Source organism: Girardinichthys multiradiatus, chromosome 20 (assembly GCF_021462225.1).
Source record: "Girardinichthys multiradiatus isolate DD_20200921_A chromosome 20, DD_fGirMul_XY1, whole genome shotgun sequence".
Lineage (NCBI taxonomy): Eukaryota > Metazoa > Chordata > Actinopteri > Cyprinodontiformes > Goodeidae > Girardinichthys > Girardinichthys multiradiatus.
The window spans coordinates 6602367-6619011 of record NC_061812.1 but is presented as its reverse complement, the minus strand read 5'-3'; the positions used below and the strand labels follow the sequence as shown (position 1 = coordinate 6619011).

Here is a 16645-nt window from a genome sequence, read left to right as displayed (position 1 = left end):
GGCCTGGTTGTCCTTGGGGACTCCTGAAGCAGGTGACATATTCTATTACTGTGGCAGAGGTCCTTGTGGCAGTTAAAAAGCTCCCCAGTTGCATGGGGCCAGGTGTAGATGAGATTCGGCCTGAGTTTCTGAAGGGTCTAAATTGTGGGGCTATCATTGTTGGCATGCCTATCCAATGTTGCATGGAGGACCAGGGCAACACTGCTGGAGTGGTCCCAATTTTTGAGAAAGGGGACTGGAGAGTGTGTTCCAGTTATTGAGGGTTCACTCAGCCTCCGTGGGAAAGCTTACTCTGGGGTGTTGGAGAGGAGGCTCCAACTAATAGTTGAATCTTGGATCCAGGGGGAGCAATGTGGTGTTTGTCCTGGCCGTAGTCCAGTGGCCCAGATCTTTACCATCACAGAATTGCTGAGGGTGTCATGGGAGTCTCAAAGCAGAGCCTGTTACTAGTGCGCCTTGGATTCTGCCTGGGCTGCCCCTTGTCACTGATGCTGTTTGTGGTGTTCTTGGAGAGGATCTCAAGATGTTGTAATGAAGAGGAGAGTGTCTGGTTTGGGAACCTCAGGATCTCTTTGTTTTTCGCAGACGATGTGGTTTTATTGGCTTCTTCAGGCCATGACCTCCAGCATGCACTAGAGCAGCCAAGGCACCGTTGGTGGCTTGCTCCCCAATTGGCCCCATCTTGTCCCACCAGTCTCCTTGAAGGTTTGATGTGTTGTGCTTTTAGAGATGGTAATCTATACACCTTGGATGTAATGAGTGGTTATTTGAGCTGCAATTGCCATTTTCTTATCCTAAATCAGTCTGGCTATTCTCCTGTGACCTCTGACATAAACAAGGCATTGTATCCACACAGTGGTCAATTTCTGGATATTTACTCTTTTTACAATATTGTAAATGCGAACAAACTCATAAAAGTAGACATTCTATTTTTCTTTGCTTTTAATACTTTTTCTTCTCAAAAAGACGTATAGTGGGACACATTTTATAGAAAATGAGCAAAATGAAAAAAAAAATAAAAAGACCAAAAACAAAGTTATACATTTTATTTCTCATCTTGTATTTTTTCAGAATTTTCAAACCATGTTTTGAAGGGTATAAGTATTATAGAAAAATATTTTTTTACATAGTATAGAACGTTACATAATCAAAAACAAACAAAAAAACATAATATCAATAGTACTACTAATGGCCAAATCCAGAATCATAATAAAGACTGACATATCAGCATGTTAAAAGCAGAAACAAATTACAGGTTTCCTTGGATTTAATTAATAATTCAGAAAGCAGGTATCAATAAAGTGAACATGGGGAAAGGTGGCCACACAGTTAACAAACAATTATATAATTCTCAGGTACAGCTGGCTAGAATTCCAGAAATTCAATCTTTTTTTATTATACAGTAATTGTTGCAGACTGGATTATTGAATATTTTGCTGGTGTCTAATATAGGTTTCTAAATGTAGCCATTTGTTCAATAAAATCATCTTTAACTTTAGCTAAGATGAAAAAGCAGCTAGTTAACAGCTGATTTGGCATTATGATCTCAAACTAATTTTTAGATTCTTGGCAGTCAGTAGTTATTATTTGACCTTAAAATGTAGGGCAATTGTAGCTTTGGTACAAGGATAACAGTTACTGTCCTTGTACCAAAGCTACAATTATCTAGAATGGGACAATTGCTACATCTGAATGCCATGGCTTGGCTGTTGTCAGTGGCCAAGGGACTTGAATTTGCATGTGCCTAGATGAACCATGAAACTCCAAAATACTGAATTAAAACAAGCGCAGGGAAAAGCTTGAGGAATGCAAGAATACCCTAGTGCAGCTTATGACATAATAAATGTCACGTTATGTAAGAACTTGTCGACTGGGTTTAGAAGGTCATGACAACCAGCCAGTATAAGAAAATATATATTTTTTTGGCATGAGATAAGGTAATCCTTATAAATTAACAAACATAAACAGTAAAAACCTGTTTTTCTGTACTCTAATACCCCAATAAACTGTAAAAGTGCAAATAATTGTGTTATATGGGTGGGATGACAGTTGTAAACTTTATTTTTGACATGGAACCCACGGTTTTGGATTGGACTTTAAACCAACCTGGAAACACATATGAAGCTTGAATGATCAAACACAAATACAATCCAAACCTTTCAAAAGGCTTTACTTGCATTCTCATTTTTTACCTTACTTTACAGTTTTTTATTTTCATTTATTTATATCTTTTTTGGCCACTTGACACACTCACACATTTTTGTTTAGTTTTACAAGAAAATACAGAGTATGAAATTCCACAGTGTGCTTTTTATTCTGTGTGGACGGTTGGCAAAAAAATAAATGTCCTCATTTTTCTTATGTGCATCCAGTTTATACTGTTTTAAATCTAATGTGGGTTTCAGAGGAGAAAGTGAATTGCTCTTAATGCTGAAAACATCACAGCTGAACAATAAAATTAATACCACCTATTTTTCATAACATCCACTGTGTAAAAATGAAAAATAACAATAAAAAGTAAAACTGGAACCATTCTAAACCTCTACATTTACACTAACAGAAGTAAATAGCAGTTATGCAGCACATACATCCCACCTTTCTTGCACATGTGGTTTAACTCAAGGGGAGCAGCTGGAGTCTTACTGTATTATATAATAGCATGATGAAAGAGTAAGACAGACAGTTTAAAGGAACAGAGGATGTAATTGTTGCTGTCAAACATTCACTGTTTGTCCCCGGACAAAGGCTGCTCTCTCCTCTGTTACACACAAATGTTCTTGTGTTCATCATTTGTATGTTGTATTTTTCCCACATCCTTATGTACCCTACAGCCAAGCTATACAGTGCTGTGAAATTGTATTTACCCCTTTGCAGATTTCTTCTTGTTTTTTTGCTTCTTCTCAAACCTAAATGTTTCATATCACAAACAAAACTGATTATCAGACAATGATTACCTGAGAAATCACAAAAAGCAGGTTTCTAATAATTATTTCATGTATTAAGGGAGTAAGCTATCCAGGCCAACCTGGCTCTATGTGGAAAACCTATTACCTCCTTTTTTAAATAGCAAATTAACAGTGATTAACCACATTTTTGGTTAGATTTTACTCGCCACACCCATGGTTGATCACGGCCGGACCTTTGGAGTATTGAATAACATCCTAAATCAGCTGATCACACATAAAATCATCCTTTCAGATGCATATACATTTTCCCCAAAACACACAAAACAATACCACCATGATACAATGTGTTTGGTTCGCAAGTTTATTGATGGCCCTTAGGCGAACCAGTCTGTGCAGGAGGAGGGAGCAGGCAGAGAGCAGTTGCCCGTAATCAGACTGCCTGCATCAGGTCAAATAGGAGGAAGACCCCGCTAAATCTGCAGAGCACAAATATCCAATTTCTAACATCCAACCTAAAACTGTATTTACCTCGGTCATAGTTTTGCACTTTAAAGTCCTTGTTCTTGTTATTACCATGCTGAGACACTGAGTGAGTCGATGGAAACACAACAGGTTCTGTGGGGAGTAGAGCGAGATCGGGTGGAGTGGAGCCACGCAGCCTAAATAGAGCCCGTGGAAAAGGGGCATATTATCCAAAAATAGACAAAACATGGAGTACTGGTGAACCTTTCCCAGCTTGGTCGATCTACCTCAGTTACCCCAAGAGATCATTGACGCATCGTAACCCAGAAGAAGATCTAAAGTTCTGCAGGCCTCACTTGTCTCGGGTAAAGTTAGAGTTCATGATTTAACAATAAGAAAGAGACTGGGGAAAATGGCTTCCATGGCCAGAACCCATGCTGACCAAAAATTAAACAAAGGCCCATCTCACATTTACCAAAAAACATCCTGACAAAAAATCCTGACAAAACTTTTGCGAAATATTGTGTGGACTGACAAAAGTTAACTTTTTGAAAGACGTGTCTCTCTTTATATCTGGTATTAAACTAACACAGCCTCATACTGGTAGTCAGACATGGTCGAAGTATTTGGATGGATGGGGCTTCTGTACTTCTTCAGTAGCAGGACAACTTGGCATCATTAATCGAACCATGAATTCTGCTCTCTAAACTCCTAGAGGTGAATATGTTTGGGGCCTTACGCTAAAGCTCACTTGTGTTAAGTAACAGGACAATGATGCAAAGCACACCAGTAGGTCCATCTTCAAGTGGGTTAAAAGGAAAAAGAAGGTTTTAAACAGACTATTCATGCTGGAAAGCCCTCTAAATGTGGATGAGTTCAAACAATTCTGCATAGAAGAGTGGGTCAAAATTCATCCACAGTGATGTAAAAGACTCATTGCTTGTAATCAAAAACACTTGATGGTAGTGGTTGCTGCCAAGGTTGAAAAACCCAGTTCTTAGGTTTTCTTTTTTTTTTTTTTTTTTTAATATTATTTATTTATTTATTAGGCAATCACAGGTTGGTTTGAATAACTTTTTTCCCTTAATAAATGAAATGATAATTTCAAAACTGCTTTTTACATTTAGTTGGATTATTTATCTCTGATATTAAAAATTGTTTAAAGATCTGAAACATTTATGTGTGAACAAATGGAAAAACAGCTGAAATCAGAAAGGGATTAAATATTTTTTCGCAGCATTGTAACTGTGCCTTAATGTGTCCATGCATAGCTGTGAAAAACACCACTGTAAAGAAAATTATACTTGTATATAAAGATAAACGAAAATCACATTAAAAACTTTTTTAAAGATATTTTAGAATAAACTTACAAATGAACAATGTTAAGTTTTCTTATTTCTCTTTTTGACTGGGCTTTAAATCTACTATAAAAAAACATTTTGCTTAACCTTTAAAAGCAACATGAGTTCTTTGTAAAACGCATTTATAGTGGCTAATGTTTCTCTGCAGTTGCCTTGCAGGTCATAAGTCAGATCTGGTAATGTTATTAGATCCATCTTTCCTGTTGAAAGTAAGATTTTTGTAACTTGTAAATTTGCTGTTCAAACAAGAGCAGTATAACCCTTTAACTTTTTAGACAAAAAAAAAAAAAAAAAACTGAGTTCACAGGGTGTTGATAGTTTTTGGCCTCTAAAATGGAGAATTTAGCTATATCTCAACATCAGGCATAAAAACAGAAAGAGGATATCATATTTATAAAAATAGTTCTAAGTGCTTATTTGTTGATACTGACAAATGGTTTTTCCATGACATTAATGTGGACACCTGCCCATTCACAGTACTGAGAAAACAATATCCATTAAAAATAACTTTTATTGGAGAGTAGATTTCATTATTCTAATTTTAGATAGATAATACCTACAGTTTTCTATGTTTAGTCTTACTATGCAACCAGACACAGAATTCAGTTTTCCTTCTTCAAATCACATACATTTTGTAACATGACCCATGCATTTTTGAAAAAAAAACAAAAATTTAAAAATCACCTTAACCATTTACTAGATTTTCATTCACTTGTAAATAAAAAAGAAAAAGATTCAGATTTTTTGAAATTTACACTTTTAATGCTATTTACTTGTCATGGTGATTGTGGAACAACATTGAGAACTCCTTGTTGGCTGTCAAGAAACCTTTTGGTGCTTTTTTTATATTGTAGCCATATTTCAAATTTTTTTTTAATATAAAGAATATACTGTATAACAGCAATACAACGCAGTGTAAATGGAATGAATGCATGCAATGTGTTTTTCTTTTTATTTCAATGTTTTCAGTCTCTGTATATGTAGAATTATTGCTAGCCTGTGTTTATTTCCAGGCCAGTCACAATAAAAAGTTTCACACTTTATGACTTGTAGTGTTCATGTGAATTTAAAAAGAGTTTATCTGACATTGTGTATGTTTGTTTGCATTGGTTATTACAGATCTAAGGGGTGGTCTAAAGTGTTGTTATTATCTTCTGGATTGTCGCTAGCCAGGGGGTTTCTGCTAATGACCAGCTCCAGTCTGTCTCCAGCCTCTGTGATGAGGGGCACCGCTAAGCAGCAATCAAAGTCTCTCGTTCTGACATGGTTCACCTAGACACAAATACAGAGAAAACGGTTTCCTCTATAAGCAGTTGAGAAGCTATGGTATCCTTTTAATGTCCTGGCCTTGTTTCTTCAATAAAACTATCCAAATTAATAGAGCAATGTAAAAAGATTTTAACATGGCAGCTTGCAAAAAAGTAGTAATATGTGATCTTTTGAAAGCTTGAACAATAAATATAAGAAAAATACTCTTCAGTAACTCAGGTATTTAAAACTACTTAGCTTTATGTGGCTTCTGTTTAGCAAGATATCATGTTAATAAATTAAAATCCTGATCCTTCTGTACAAACATTAGGCTGACATTTACATTTTCTATTTCAAAATAGCTAGAAGGTTTTAGAAGGCTGTTAATAATACTGTATCTGTGCCACTTTCCTAAACTCTGGCATTTAGCAAATCTTTTAGACATTTTCTTTCTTAAACGCATTTTTGTCATACCTGCAGGATCCTGTCGAAGGGTTTCAGTCCAGCTCTGTCGGCTGGCCCATCGGGTCGGATCATGTTGACATAAACACCTTTTTCCAAGAAGCCGTCCGACACGCTAAAGCCAAAGTCATCACTCTCTGGGTCCTTTATCACTGTTACCTGGTCATGAACAACACACGCAAGGTAGATAGTTATATGGAAAATGTTTCTCCCATATTTCTTACATTTAAATTTTAAAAATGAAACAAATAACTAAATTTTCAAGCATTGTAAAGACAAAAGTAGTTGGGCCACTGAGCAATTAAAATATATTTCCTTGACAAGGCTAGTTTCCTTCCAACATTTTTTAGAATTTGTTGTTTTTTTGTATAGGGACAAGATTTTACCATTTAAAAACATCATAGCAGTTAATTTGTGCCGCCTTTCTATTGATTAGGTAATTTATTTCTGTAAGGTTTATCTGGATGAAGTATCAGTTTGCAGTTACAGGACTGCATACCATTATCTGCAGGCCTACAAACCCCTGGGAACTGACTCTCATTTGCATGTCTAGTCTTGTAAGTATTGTGACATGTTTACAAGGGGTTTAGCTTCTGAATTTGGTCTTATTCTTCCTTTCTATTTATCAGCAGTGCTAATAGTGACATTACAGCAATCACACCCGTTTTAATAACAGCTGTATGTGACTATACCAACTGGAGCTTAAAAAACGATTGTCAGATTAAACATTTTTTTCTTTCACATTATCTATTTTTCTGTTGGTAATAAAGAACTTAGGATATAAAAGATACTTGCTTGAGATCATGGGCTATCTTGCTTAAGATTATGAAGTAATATTTACCCCACTGGTGCGTCACATGGAAAGTTGTGTGAAAAATGCAGGAGCAAGGCCTATTTGTCTTCATGAAATGTGGGAACCCTGCTAGCACTACAAACCTGACATTCATTGTTACCCAATCTTAGGCCTTACATCTAAATATCGCCATATTTACAATGTCACAGCATATTACATAACTACAACAGGCTTTAATCAGAGACAACTGGACCTTTGCTCAGTTTTTTCCTTGATAATGCTTCAACACCTATCCAGAGGCCTCATGCATAAAAGAGTGCGCAACTTTCATACTAAAAGTTGGCGGTAGGGAGAAATTTGGATAATTGCAGCGCACAAAACAAGTCAAATGTGTAAAACCATGCTTACACACTTTTGGCACACCTTTCCTTCATACATGCTAATTTTGCGTGGAATTGGGCGCAGCTGCACGCCCGGTCCCCGCCTATAAATAAATATACAAATACGCATAAATACCCAGAAGGCACAGTGCTGTGCTGCAGTCACAGAGACATTGTCACACCATTAAGGGGTTTTTGTAGTGAAATTACAGCAACCCAACAACTTCTTGAGTGACATCAGTGGCTCATTAAAGAAACTGGCTGAAAAAGTTTGCTGGCTCATACATGCTAATAATAATAATTAGAATAATCATAATTATTATTATAGTGTAAAGGAATCCTGAGTTGAACCAGGCCAATTTCAGACACGTTTGCATGTCACAAATAAGTTGCAAATATATTGAATAAAATGTTTTCATTTGGTTTTTAAACACATTTCATTGGTTTTAAACAGAGACAAAACCCCCCATTCCGACCTGTCAGACAGCACATGTAATACATGTCTACCTCTGGGTAGACAAGAAGAGGAGCAAAATAATCAAAATGACCGATACATTAATAATAGGGACATTTGTGTAATTGTCTCCACCTTGTCCACCTTTTGAATCATCACACCTGACTTGTTAGGAATAAATCTGCTGATCTGAAACATTTTGTTTTTGGTAAATTTCTTAGTGAGAATGAAAAGTTTACATTTTATTCTCCTGAGTGCGCAGACCAATTTGCATTCACATCTGCACCTGACAAAAACAGAGAAATACTTACAGTTTATATCAGATTGTGGTTGTTGAGCTGTGTTGTGCTCTTGTATGAGGCTAAATGTGGTTTAGTTTCATCGTTCGGGTTCAAACCATAAAAGCTCAAACACCTGAAAAAACATTGGGTTCGATGCTCCTTGAGTAAATAAATTGGAATCATATCTCAGTGTATTTGGTTGAGTTTTAGCACAATAACTTTGTTATTTTCTATTGAAAAAGTCATTTAAGTGACCCCTCCTTCAAACCATTTGTCCTTTCTATCTAAAATCTGTACATCTTTGTCATCAAAAGAGTGTCTGTCCTTTGCTCTTGAGGTGCGAGAGGACTGCTAAACAGAATGAATGACTTGGATGACAAAGAATCTCCACAGGCATAATACGTTGTTTTGTTTTTTTCTGTTAGTGATACCAATTATCTTTATCACGTCAACATTTGGTAAAGCTGTATTACCTTAAAAAATCCAAATAAATCAAAAATTGCATTGAATTATAGACAAATGAGCTCACTTTGTGCAGCTCCAGAGGAGTTGGAGAAAGGATTCCCTGCATTTCCTCTTTGATCCGACGAGACTCCCACGTTCTCTCTGATACCCTTAATGAAGCCTTGAGCTTCGGATCATGGTGCAGAAGGGGGGACTGCATCTCTTGGTGGTTGTGGGCTCCATGATGGAGGTGTGCATCCTGGTTAAAATGGGTCTCCTCAAGCAAGTGGGAGTCTGAATGAATAGAAAAAAGAAACAGTTTGAAAAAAAAGATATTGAACAAAGAAGAAGAAGAAACTGTCCACTCATACAAGTTAGAAACTAAGTAACAACCCAGGTTGTGTCACATTTGACCCCAACCTTGATGGATGTGGGCCTCTTCATGCAGATGGGCGTCCTCGTGCAAGTGGACCCCTGGGTGGAGGTGTGAATTCTGATGCAGCACGTTAGCTTGATGAAGGAGTGAATTTCTTCGCAATGGGCTTATCCTATTGTGGCTCAGGATAGGCTCAACTGGAGGTTTGTTCACACCATCTACACCCAGACTGATGGCTGTACCCGTCATGATGGAAGCCTATACAACCAAATGTATGAGTCCATGTGCATATATTAATATATTTTAATTCTCAATCAACATTTTTGTTTGATATATTTACCATCTCACTACCAAAACATAAAAAAGTCCTAAAAAGTCTACCATTTTTCTCATCTGTATAATTCTGTTCATTTTACTTACATGTTGACTTGTGTAAAATTTAAAGAACTTAAGTGATATGCAGGATTCTGTTAAGCTGTGATAAACCTATGTATTTTTTTGTTGATCACTGAGTTGGGACATGTGTCCAAGAATGTCAACAAACCTCTATCTCTCTGAGAAGTTCAGACTGGCCACAAGTCTCCAGGTCTTCGAGAGCCTGACACCAAAAACTGTCATCCGGATCCAACAGAATACCATCTGGTTGTTGGCCAATAAATCTGTCAAGGAGAAAAGAAAAGAATCATTCCATTGTATGTCGACAAGAAAAATTCTTGTCGACATACGAGCCAGTGAATGTGAATACCAAGTCAGAAAAAAGAGGCTATTTTCATAGGTTATAACAAATGCTTCAAATAAAGGGAGTTTTAGGGACTTTAAAGACTTAGTAAAATAGTTCTACACCCATTGCTGAGCAATTGTGTCCATTTTGTATCTCATAAAGACCAAAGTTGTTCATCAGTTTTGAAATGCAAACGAAATGTGCCAAATGTGTGCAAACAAGAGGTAAGCTCCCAAAGTCTTTTCAGACTGCAGTCAAAGAAGACCGCCTAAGACAGTGCAGTTGTCCCACATTTAAATAAAGCTCGGTGTGTGCATTTATAGGAAAATGTGCCTATATTTACATGCTAATTTAATTTTCAAAAGTGTTGGATTCATAAAGACCGGCACTGGTCCCATTATCCAGACTGTGTGATATATTTTCCGTGTCCTGGGAACAATTGAGAATTTTAACACGCTGGAAGAAAAAGCGACTTAGCTTCGTACTAAACAACTGGTTTTACAAAAGACAGGACAAAGATTTAAAGGAAGGCAGAACTTCCAGTGATGTCTGGCTGAAATGTTTGTAAATCATGTATTTAGTTAAATAAAATGTTTAAACTGGTTTTAAAATCCCTTTGATGCTTTTTAATAAAATTCATCTCACAGAATATCACAAAAATATAAATATTTGTGCAGACTACATGTAATATTTTATAATCTCACACATTATTTACTTTGATCAATGCTTTTTGTCTTGAGTCAATCAGTTAAAAAATAAATCATTCTACTGTTTTTTTTTATTGTCTAAAGAGGTACACTGATTACACCTATAGTTAAGGCCAATATACCGCTGGTAGTTTTAGATTTGGAATTATTTTAAAACTTTCAGATGTTGTTTATAAGGTTCTGAGGCTCTTATCAGGACTTGAAGCTCCCTGTGAGGAAATACTTGTTTCTATCTCTTCAATCCATCCTGCACTGACTGTTTGTGGTCAAAAAGAGGACACGTGTTATTTACAGAAACCTAACACTACTTTCATCATGCTACAACTGCCTGCTTTTACCTCCTGATGATCTTATAAATCCTGACAAAAACCATTACAGGTCATGTGCTGGTTCTGCAATGATACTGCAATTTTATGAATTGTCTTTGTTGAAACCTTATTTACTTATTTATTGCTTAGACCTCTTTGATCTGTGATGCATATTCCAGTGAAAACAGTAGCTGTGTGTTGCATCTTTGATGTAAGAAAATAATGTTGAAATCGCAAGGATTGCTTTCAAATTGTCAGCATTACATGCAATAATAATACAACATGAAAAGCCTGTCTTAGGCAAATGGTAATACCAGACACATCTAAAATTATTCCAGGAAAATGTATGTGACCCCACCATACTAGATCCTCACAATTCAAAAAACATATTCCTAAAGCTGTCCTCTTTCAAAATGCTTAATCTGATGGTGTGGTTTCAGATTTAAAAACAACAGCTGAGCCAATATACACCACATTTGCAGAATACTGGTGTAATATAATATTGCTTTTACCTATATAAAAGGCAAGTATAGTACATTTGAAAATTCTAACAGAAAATAACAAAGAAATAACACTCCACTAGTCATGAGCAAAGCCAGTAAGACTGCCCAGCTGTGACAGTATAGAACAAGGCTTTTTATTCTCATTATGCAAATATGTGTAACAGAATTTCTGACTGGTGATATCAATTCAGTTTCACTGTCTAAATAGTAGTTTTGTTTCTTTTTCTCTGCACTGCCAGTTGAGTTATATAACTTCAGTGGATGCTGCTGTCCTCACAAGGCTTAACCTCTTCACTCATCGCTCCAAACAGAGAGATACAAACACAGATGATTCAGATACCCAGAATGTTTCACTCTGTTATTTAGTCTCCATACAGAAAATGCACTTCATGAACTTTTGGAACTGATAGTGGCATGATTATCCAGAGAAGAAGTGCAGCCTTAGCTGATGTACATACCTGCTGACAAATGATCTCTTTCATGATGCATTTAATGGTTGAAAATGAACTTTTTGATCAGATTCAATATAAGAATATATACATCTGTTCCTTCATGCCTGTCCTCGTTTCATCGTGCTCTAGTCTCATTATTGTTTCTGCTTTTTTTTTTACCGTGTCCTGACCGGCAGAGTATCGCTCAGAATTGTTGTCTGAGTGCCAAGAAATTGCCCAACAGATATTGTTTCTGCTTTTGAACAGCTTCAGAGTTATTCTATTATCCATTTTCCTTATTAGTTTTCTTTTTCAGTGGTCTCTTTGTACAATTATTTTCAGCCACAAGTCACATCCTTGATTTTCTAAACCCCATTTCTTTTTTTTACTCTCTCTATCAAATTGACTTTCATTCATCTCTTTTGCTCTTTAATTTCATTTTTTATTTATTTTGAGAACCCTTAGTGGTTCGTTAACTCTTTCCAACACCGATAGTGTAAATGTTCGTGTAGAAGTATGGATTCAGCTTTATTTGGTTCAATGTGTTCTTTGGGTGTGATAGACATAGACATGAAATTATGATATGCCTATATTTTTCAAGGCTTGGTCATCTTAACCTATAAAGTGCAACACTGTTTGCCTCGATTCTGGTTCTGGTACTAATCCAGTGCTATTGCTTGTTTAGCACCAGTTCTTTCTGTTTCTTTCTCAAATGCACTGGCTCTACCAGATGCGAATGTTGTGAGCAATCCACAGTTTCAGTTTTAAAATACCTCCTCTGAAACAAACAAAAAATATTAATGAAAAAGTTGGATAAAAACTGGAAAAATACAGACTTTTTGTTACTTAACAAAAAGATAAGCCTAAACATTATTAGTTACGCTTTCAGTCTAATTTTATTTTTAAATTACCTCTGTTGTTTGATTTTCTGTACCATTGTAATGTTTTCCTTACGTACAGCGCCTTGAGTGCCTTGTTGCTGAAAAGCACTATATAAATAAACTTGACTTGACTTAACATCAGCAGGAGGAAGAGCACCGGATATTTGGTGAATACACTGCTTATGGCTGTGCTCAAATTATAAACACATAGTTGCAACTCTAATTGGAAAAAGTGATATTTCCTTAAATATCTCCAGTTAGAAAAGCTGTGTTTCTCTTTGAAGCACTTTGTATAAACACTCACTCACATTTAAACCAGTAGACTGGTAATATTAGGACAACTGTTTAACTGGATAATGACAAAAATACATTAATTGGTGCAGAACAACTGTCAACCAGTATTGTCATCCACAATACAACAAAGAGAAAAATCTATAGAAACAAAAATTTAAGGTGATGTAAGTAACTCTAGTTTCCTATTAAATAGCTCATCACTAGTTCTGGTTCTGATTTGGAGGATTTTTGCATCCTACCCTGGTGGTTTGTCCCACTCATCCTCACTGAAGCCTCCATCACTAAACGGATAGTTCTTCCTTCTTCCAGGAGGGGGCGTTGTGCTACATTGCTGCTTGACGCTACGCCACTCATGTGGGTGGAGGGCGATGCCCACTCCTTGATGTGTGTATGTACCTGTTGGAGGAAAGATTTATGAAGTTGTTTCAACACAAGAGAATATACAAAGTGTAACCAGCATTTTAGTGAAAGCTTACCTTGGCTGCCGTATCCTGCATCCAGTCCAGAACTGTCCCAGGACTCCATGGCAGAGTCCACACTCGGTATAGTTGTGGAATAAAGTTCTGACAGCTTATTGGTCTGTTGGCTGTCTGTCAAATCATCCTCCTCTGGATCACTAACCTCATTCTCTGTTGCATCATCAGCATCTGCTGCTTTCCTGTTCTCCAAATCCAAATCTCCAAAGATAAAAAACAATTAAACTCCCAGGAGGTCTTTTTTGATATGACAAGTCATGTTCCTAAGTTAATGAAGAAAACACACTGACATCTGTAACTTGATTTGCCTTTGCTGCATGCTGACAGAATAGTTTGAAGATAGCACAGGAGCATTATTGTGCAAACAAAGTTCCAAAAATTCTACAGCCAGCAACTGAGCAATCGATGCAATGTAACTAGTTTTTCAATAGCTGATGCTAATGTTTAAGAATTAGGTGAGCTGATGTTGATATTTCAGGTCCATTGTTTATGGGAGTTCGGAGTTTGGGAGTTGTGTTATTGTTTATGCTTTTTGCTGGGTTTTTTCAACTGTGTTTGGATCAGAGGTTCTTTGATACCTTTTGAAACGTCTATGTACAAAAAAGGCTAAAATCAGCCAACATCTAGAAATCTGATGGGAGATATTTCAGGTGACTCACACACATTATGTTGGTCTATTCCACATTACACACAGCCTCTGAAATGCACAGTGCACATTCGCTTGTTGAGGATGATGGATTGTTGAAAAGTTAACAAGTAATTGGATAAATGATAACTGGCATTGAATTTGCTTGTATTGTATAACTGGACTGAATTGAACTGTTTCTGAGAAAATGTTTATAGTGTTACAAAGTAAAGACCCCTTGCATTTGATTGTACTCCTTGAATTATGGTTGGACTGCTAAAATCCTACAATTGTTGCAGGCCTTTATACCTTTAATACTCACTGTCTAGCTGTTTTTTAATTTTGAGGGTCACCGTCTCTCCGGCCATCTGGAGCAGGTGGATGGCTTCGCTCAGTGGTTTCCCTTTTAGACTGACACTGTTGATGGCCAATATCCGGTCACCTACATGAATAGCACCTGTCCTGGACACACACACACACAAGTGTACACATTCATTCTCACAGAGCAATCAGATTTCGGATCTTACATAAACGTCCTCAAGAAGAAAAACAATTTTTGAGTTGGAGAGTCAGGAGGGCACTTTCTAGAACTCAAAAAAAGGTTGTAATAAGTGAATAGTAGAATTTACTAAAAACAGCTGTCATTAGTGCTCTAAACTGAAGTAAGGACCAGAAAAGAAAAAACTTTTTAGACTTAATTGTAAAGTTATTAATGTTTTTAAGAAAGCTGTGCTAACATCCACATCTCAAAAGAGTGGGTCACAACAGGGTCACTCTGGAAAGAATAGCAAATACTTCCTCAAAAAACGTTTATGTTTATTTACCTTTTTAAATATTTATTTTTAAATTGTCTTCACCGAGAGCAAAGTGGAACCAAAGTCAAATTCCCTGTTTGAGTGCGCAAACTTGGCTGACTCTAATTCTAAAATGGTTCACCAAACAAAAAACAGAACAGTCTTTTTCAATAGCCATATCAGTCCACACATCTAAATCCTGTAGTAAACCTGTGTGGCGATCTGAAGAGAAGAGCACAGTAGGGACGACCCATGAGTCTAGATGATCAGGAGAGGTTGTGCAAGGAGGAAAAGACAAAAAACCCTCTCTCTGAATGCTTTAACCTTGTGAAATGCTACAGAAAAATGTACAGTCCTATTGGGAAAGAAGGAGTTAATAACTGCAAGGGTAAGAATAATTGTTATTTTGTGATTTTCTTCCAACAGTTATTTCATAATGTAGATTATTTTCCATACTAAATACTGAATTTACTCAAATTAAATGTTGGAGTTTTCTAAAAATGTCCAATGGGAGATTATAAATCAGAATTAAACGTTTTATTTATTTAAATTAGTTTTTTTCATTGTTTTAAACAGGGGTGCCATTAAATTATTTATTATTGTTATTATTATTACTTATTTTGCCCATTCTTTCTTAAAGGCCCTGCCACCTGGTGAGGCAGATGTTGGTGAAGATTAATGGCTAAAATATGAAATGGATTTACTCACCTGGTTACAAACCACTCCTCAGAAATGTTACAAATCAAGTTTAAAGACCATTAAATAGTTTGAATTGTTTATTTTACAAAGTATTAGAATTTAAATTCATTCATCAGTCAAAAATCCTTTAAAAATGAAAGTTCTGATTAGTTTTTTCTTGGTTGTTACTTAATTGGTTCCATTTTCACTGCAGCTAACAAATCACTTAATACAATAGAATAATAAAGAAAATGTTTTAAAACAGAGCCCTTCTGCAAATATAAAGCAGCAGCCTACATTTCTGATCAAAGCACATGTTTCCGAGTATGGAGTACCTCTCTGCCAGGCCTCGTTTGGTTAGGCCTGATATAGTGATGGGGTCAAAAGGCTCCTCTGTGCCTGAGATGGTTATACCCAGAGGGCCTCCATATCGCTTCAGCTCCACAGTGTAGATAATGCTGCCCGACGTCTCCTGCTCATCTGTAACACACAGACACATTCTAATGTTTCAGGTCTAAGGAGAAGGCAATACCATTCTTGTGTATAGATGCTCATCTGATACGCAAACACACCAACACAAGACCTCTGCTGCACCAGGTGATATGGTGTCACATTCACTGCTCACTTTGAAATACAAACACACACAGAGACATAGACGTCATTACAGAAGTAGGTCAAAACTCTTCTCAAGACTGCACTGGTGAGGAAGATACAGTTTCCATGGGAACTAGAGAGAATTCTGCTCTTCATTCGATTGAAAGAGCACATCAGCTGTGCAAGTTTATCCCTGCATGTGTGCAAACAGCCTGCATGATGCCTCCATTATTTTGAGTGGGGAGAAGAACACACACTGCTACCTTGTTATGTAAAAAGCAATGTTTGTTTCACTACATGATAATTCTAACTACTCAATAATTTAGTATGAAAAAACTGGGTATGGCTAAACATGAATTACATGCACCTATACTCACAACTGTACCATAGGTAACACTGGACTGTAATCTTTGTAGAAAATAGACTAAAAAATACAAAACAAACAATTATTTAGTTATTCCAATAC

At 36.5% G+C, this 16645-nt stretch overlaps 1 protein-coding gene across 9 annotated transcripts in view; it reads right to left on the bottom strand.

The window, feature by feature from the left end:
- Window positions 1–1031: 1031 nt before the first annotated feature.
- Window positions 1032–16645, bottom strand: part of LOC124856743 (glutamate receptor-interacting protein 2-like) — a 328206-nt gene continuing 312592 nt past the window's right edge. For all 9 annotated transcript variants that reach the window (XM_047347547.1, XM_047347548.1, XM_047347543.1 and 6 more), the window contains 9 exons: window positions 15921–16065; window positions 14436–14575; window positions 13489–13689; window positions 13252–13408; window positions 9712–9826; window positions 9212–9425; window positions 8877–9085; window positions 6452–6598; window positions 1032–6001 (listed from right to left, as the gene is read on the bottom strand). In XM_047347547.1, the coding sequence (XP_047203503.1) occupies window positions 5843–6001; window positions 6452–6598; window positions 8877–9085; window positions 9212–9425; window positions 9712–9826; window positions 13252–13408; window positions 13489–13689; window positions 14436–14575; window positions 15921–16065 (1487 nt within the window). In that variant the 3' untranslated portion in view covers window positions 1032–5842. The remainder of the gene's footprint in view (window positions 6002–6451; window positions 6599–8876; window positions 9086–9211; window positions 9426–9711; window positions 9827–13251; window positions 13409–13488; window positions 13690–14435; window positions 14576–15920; window positions 16066–16645) is intronic.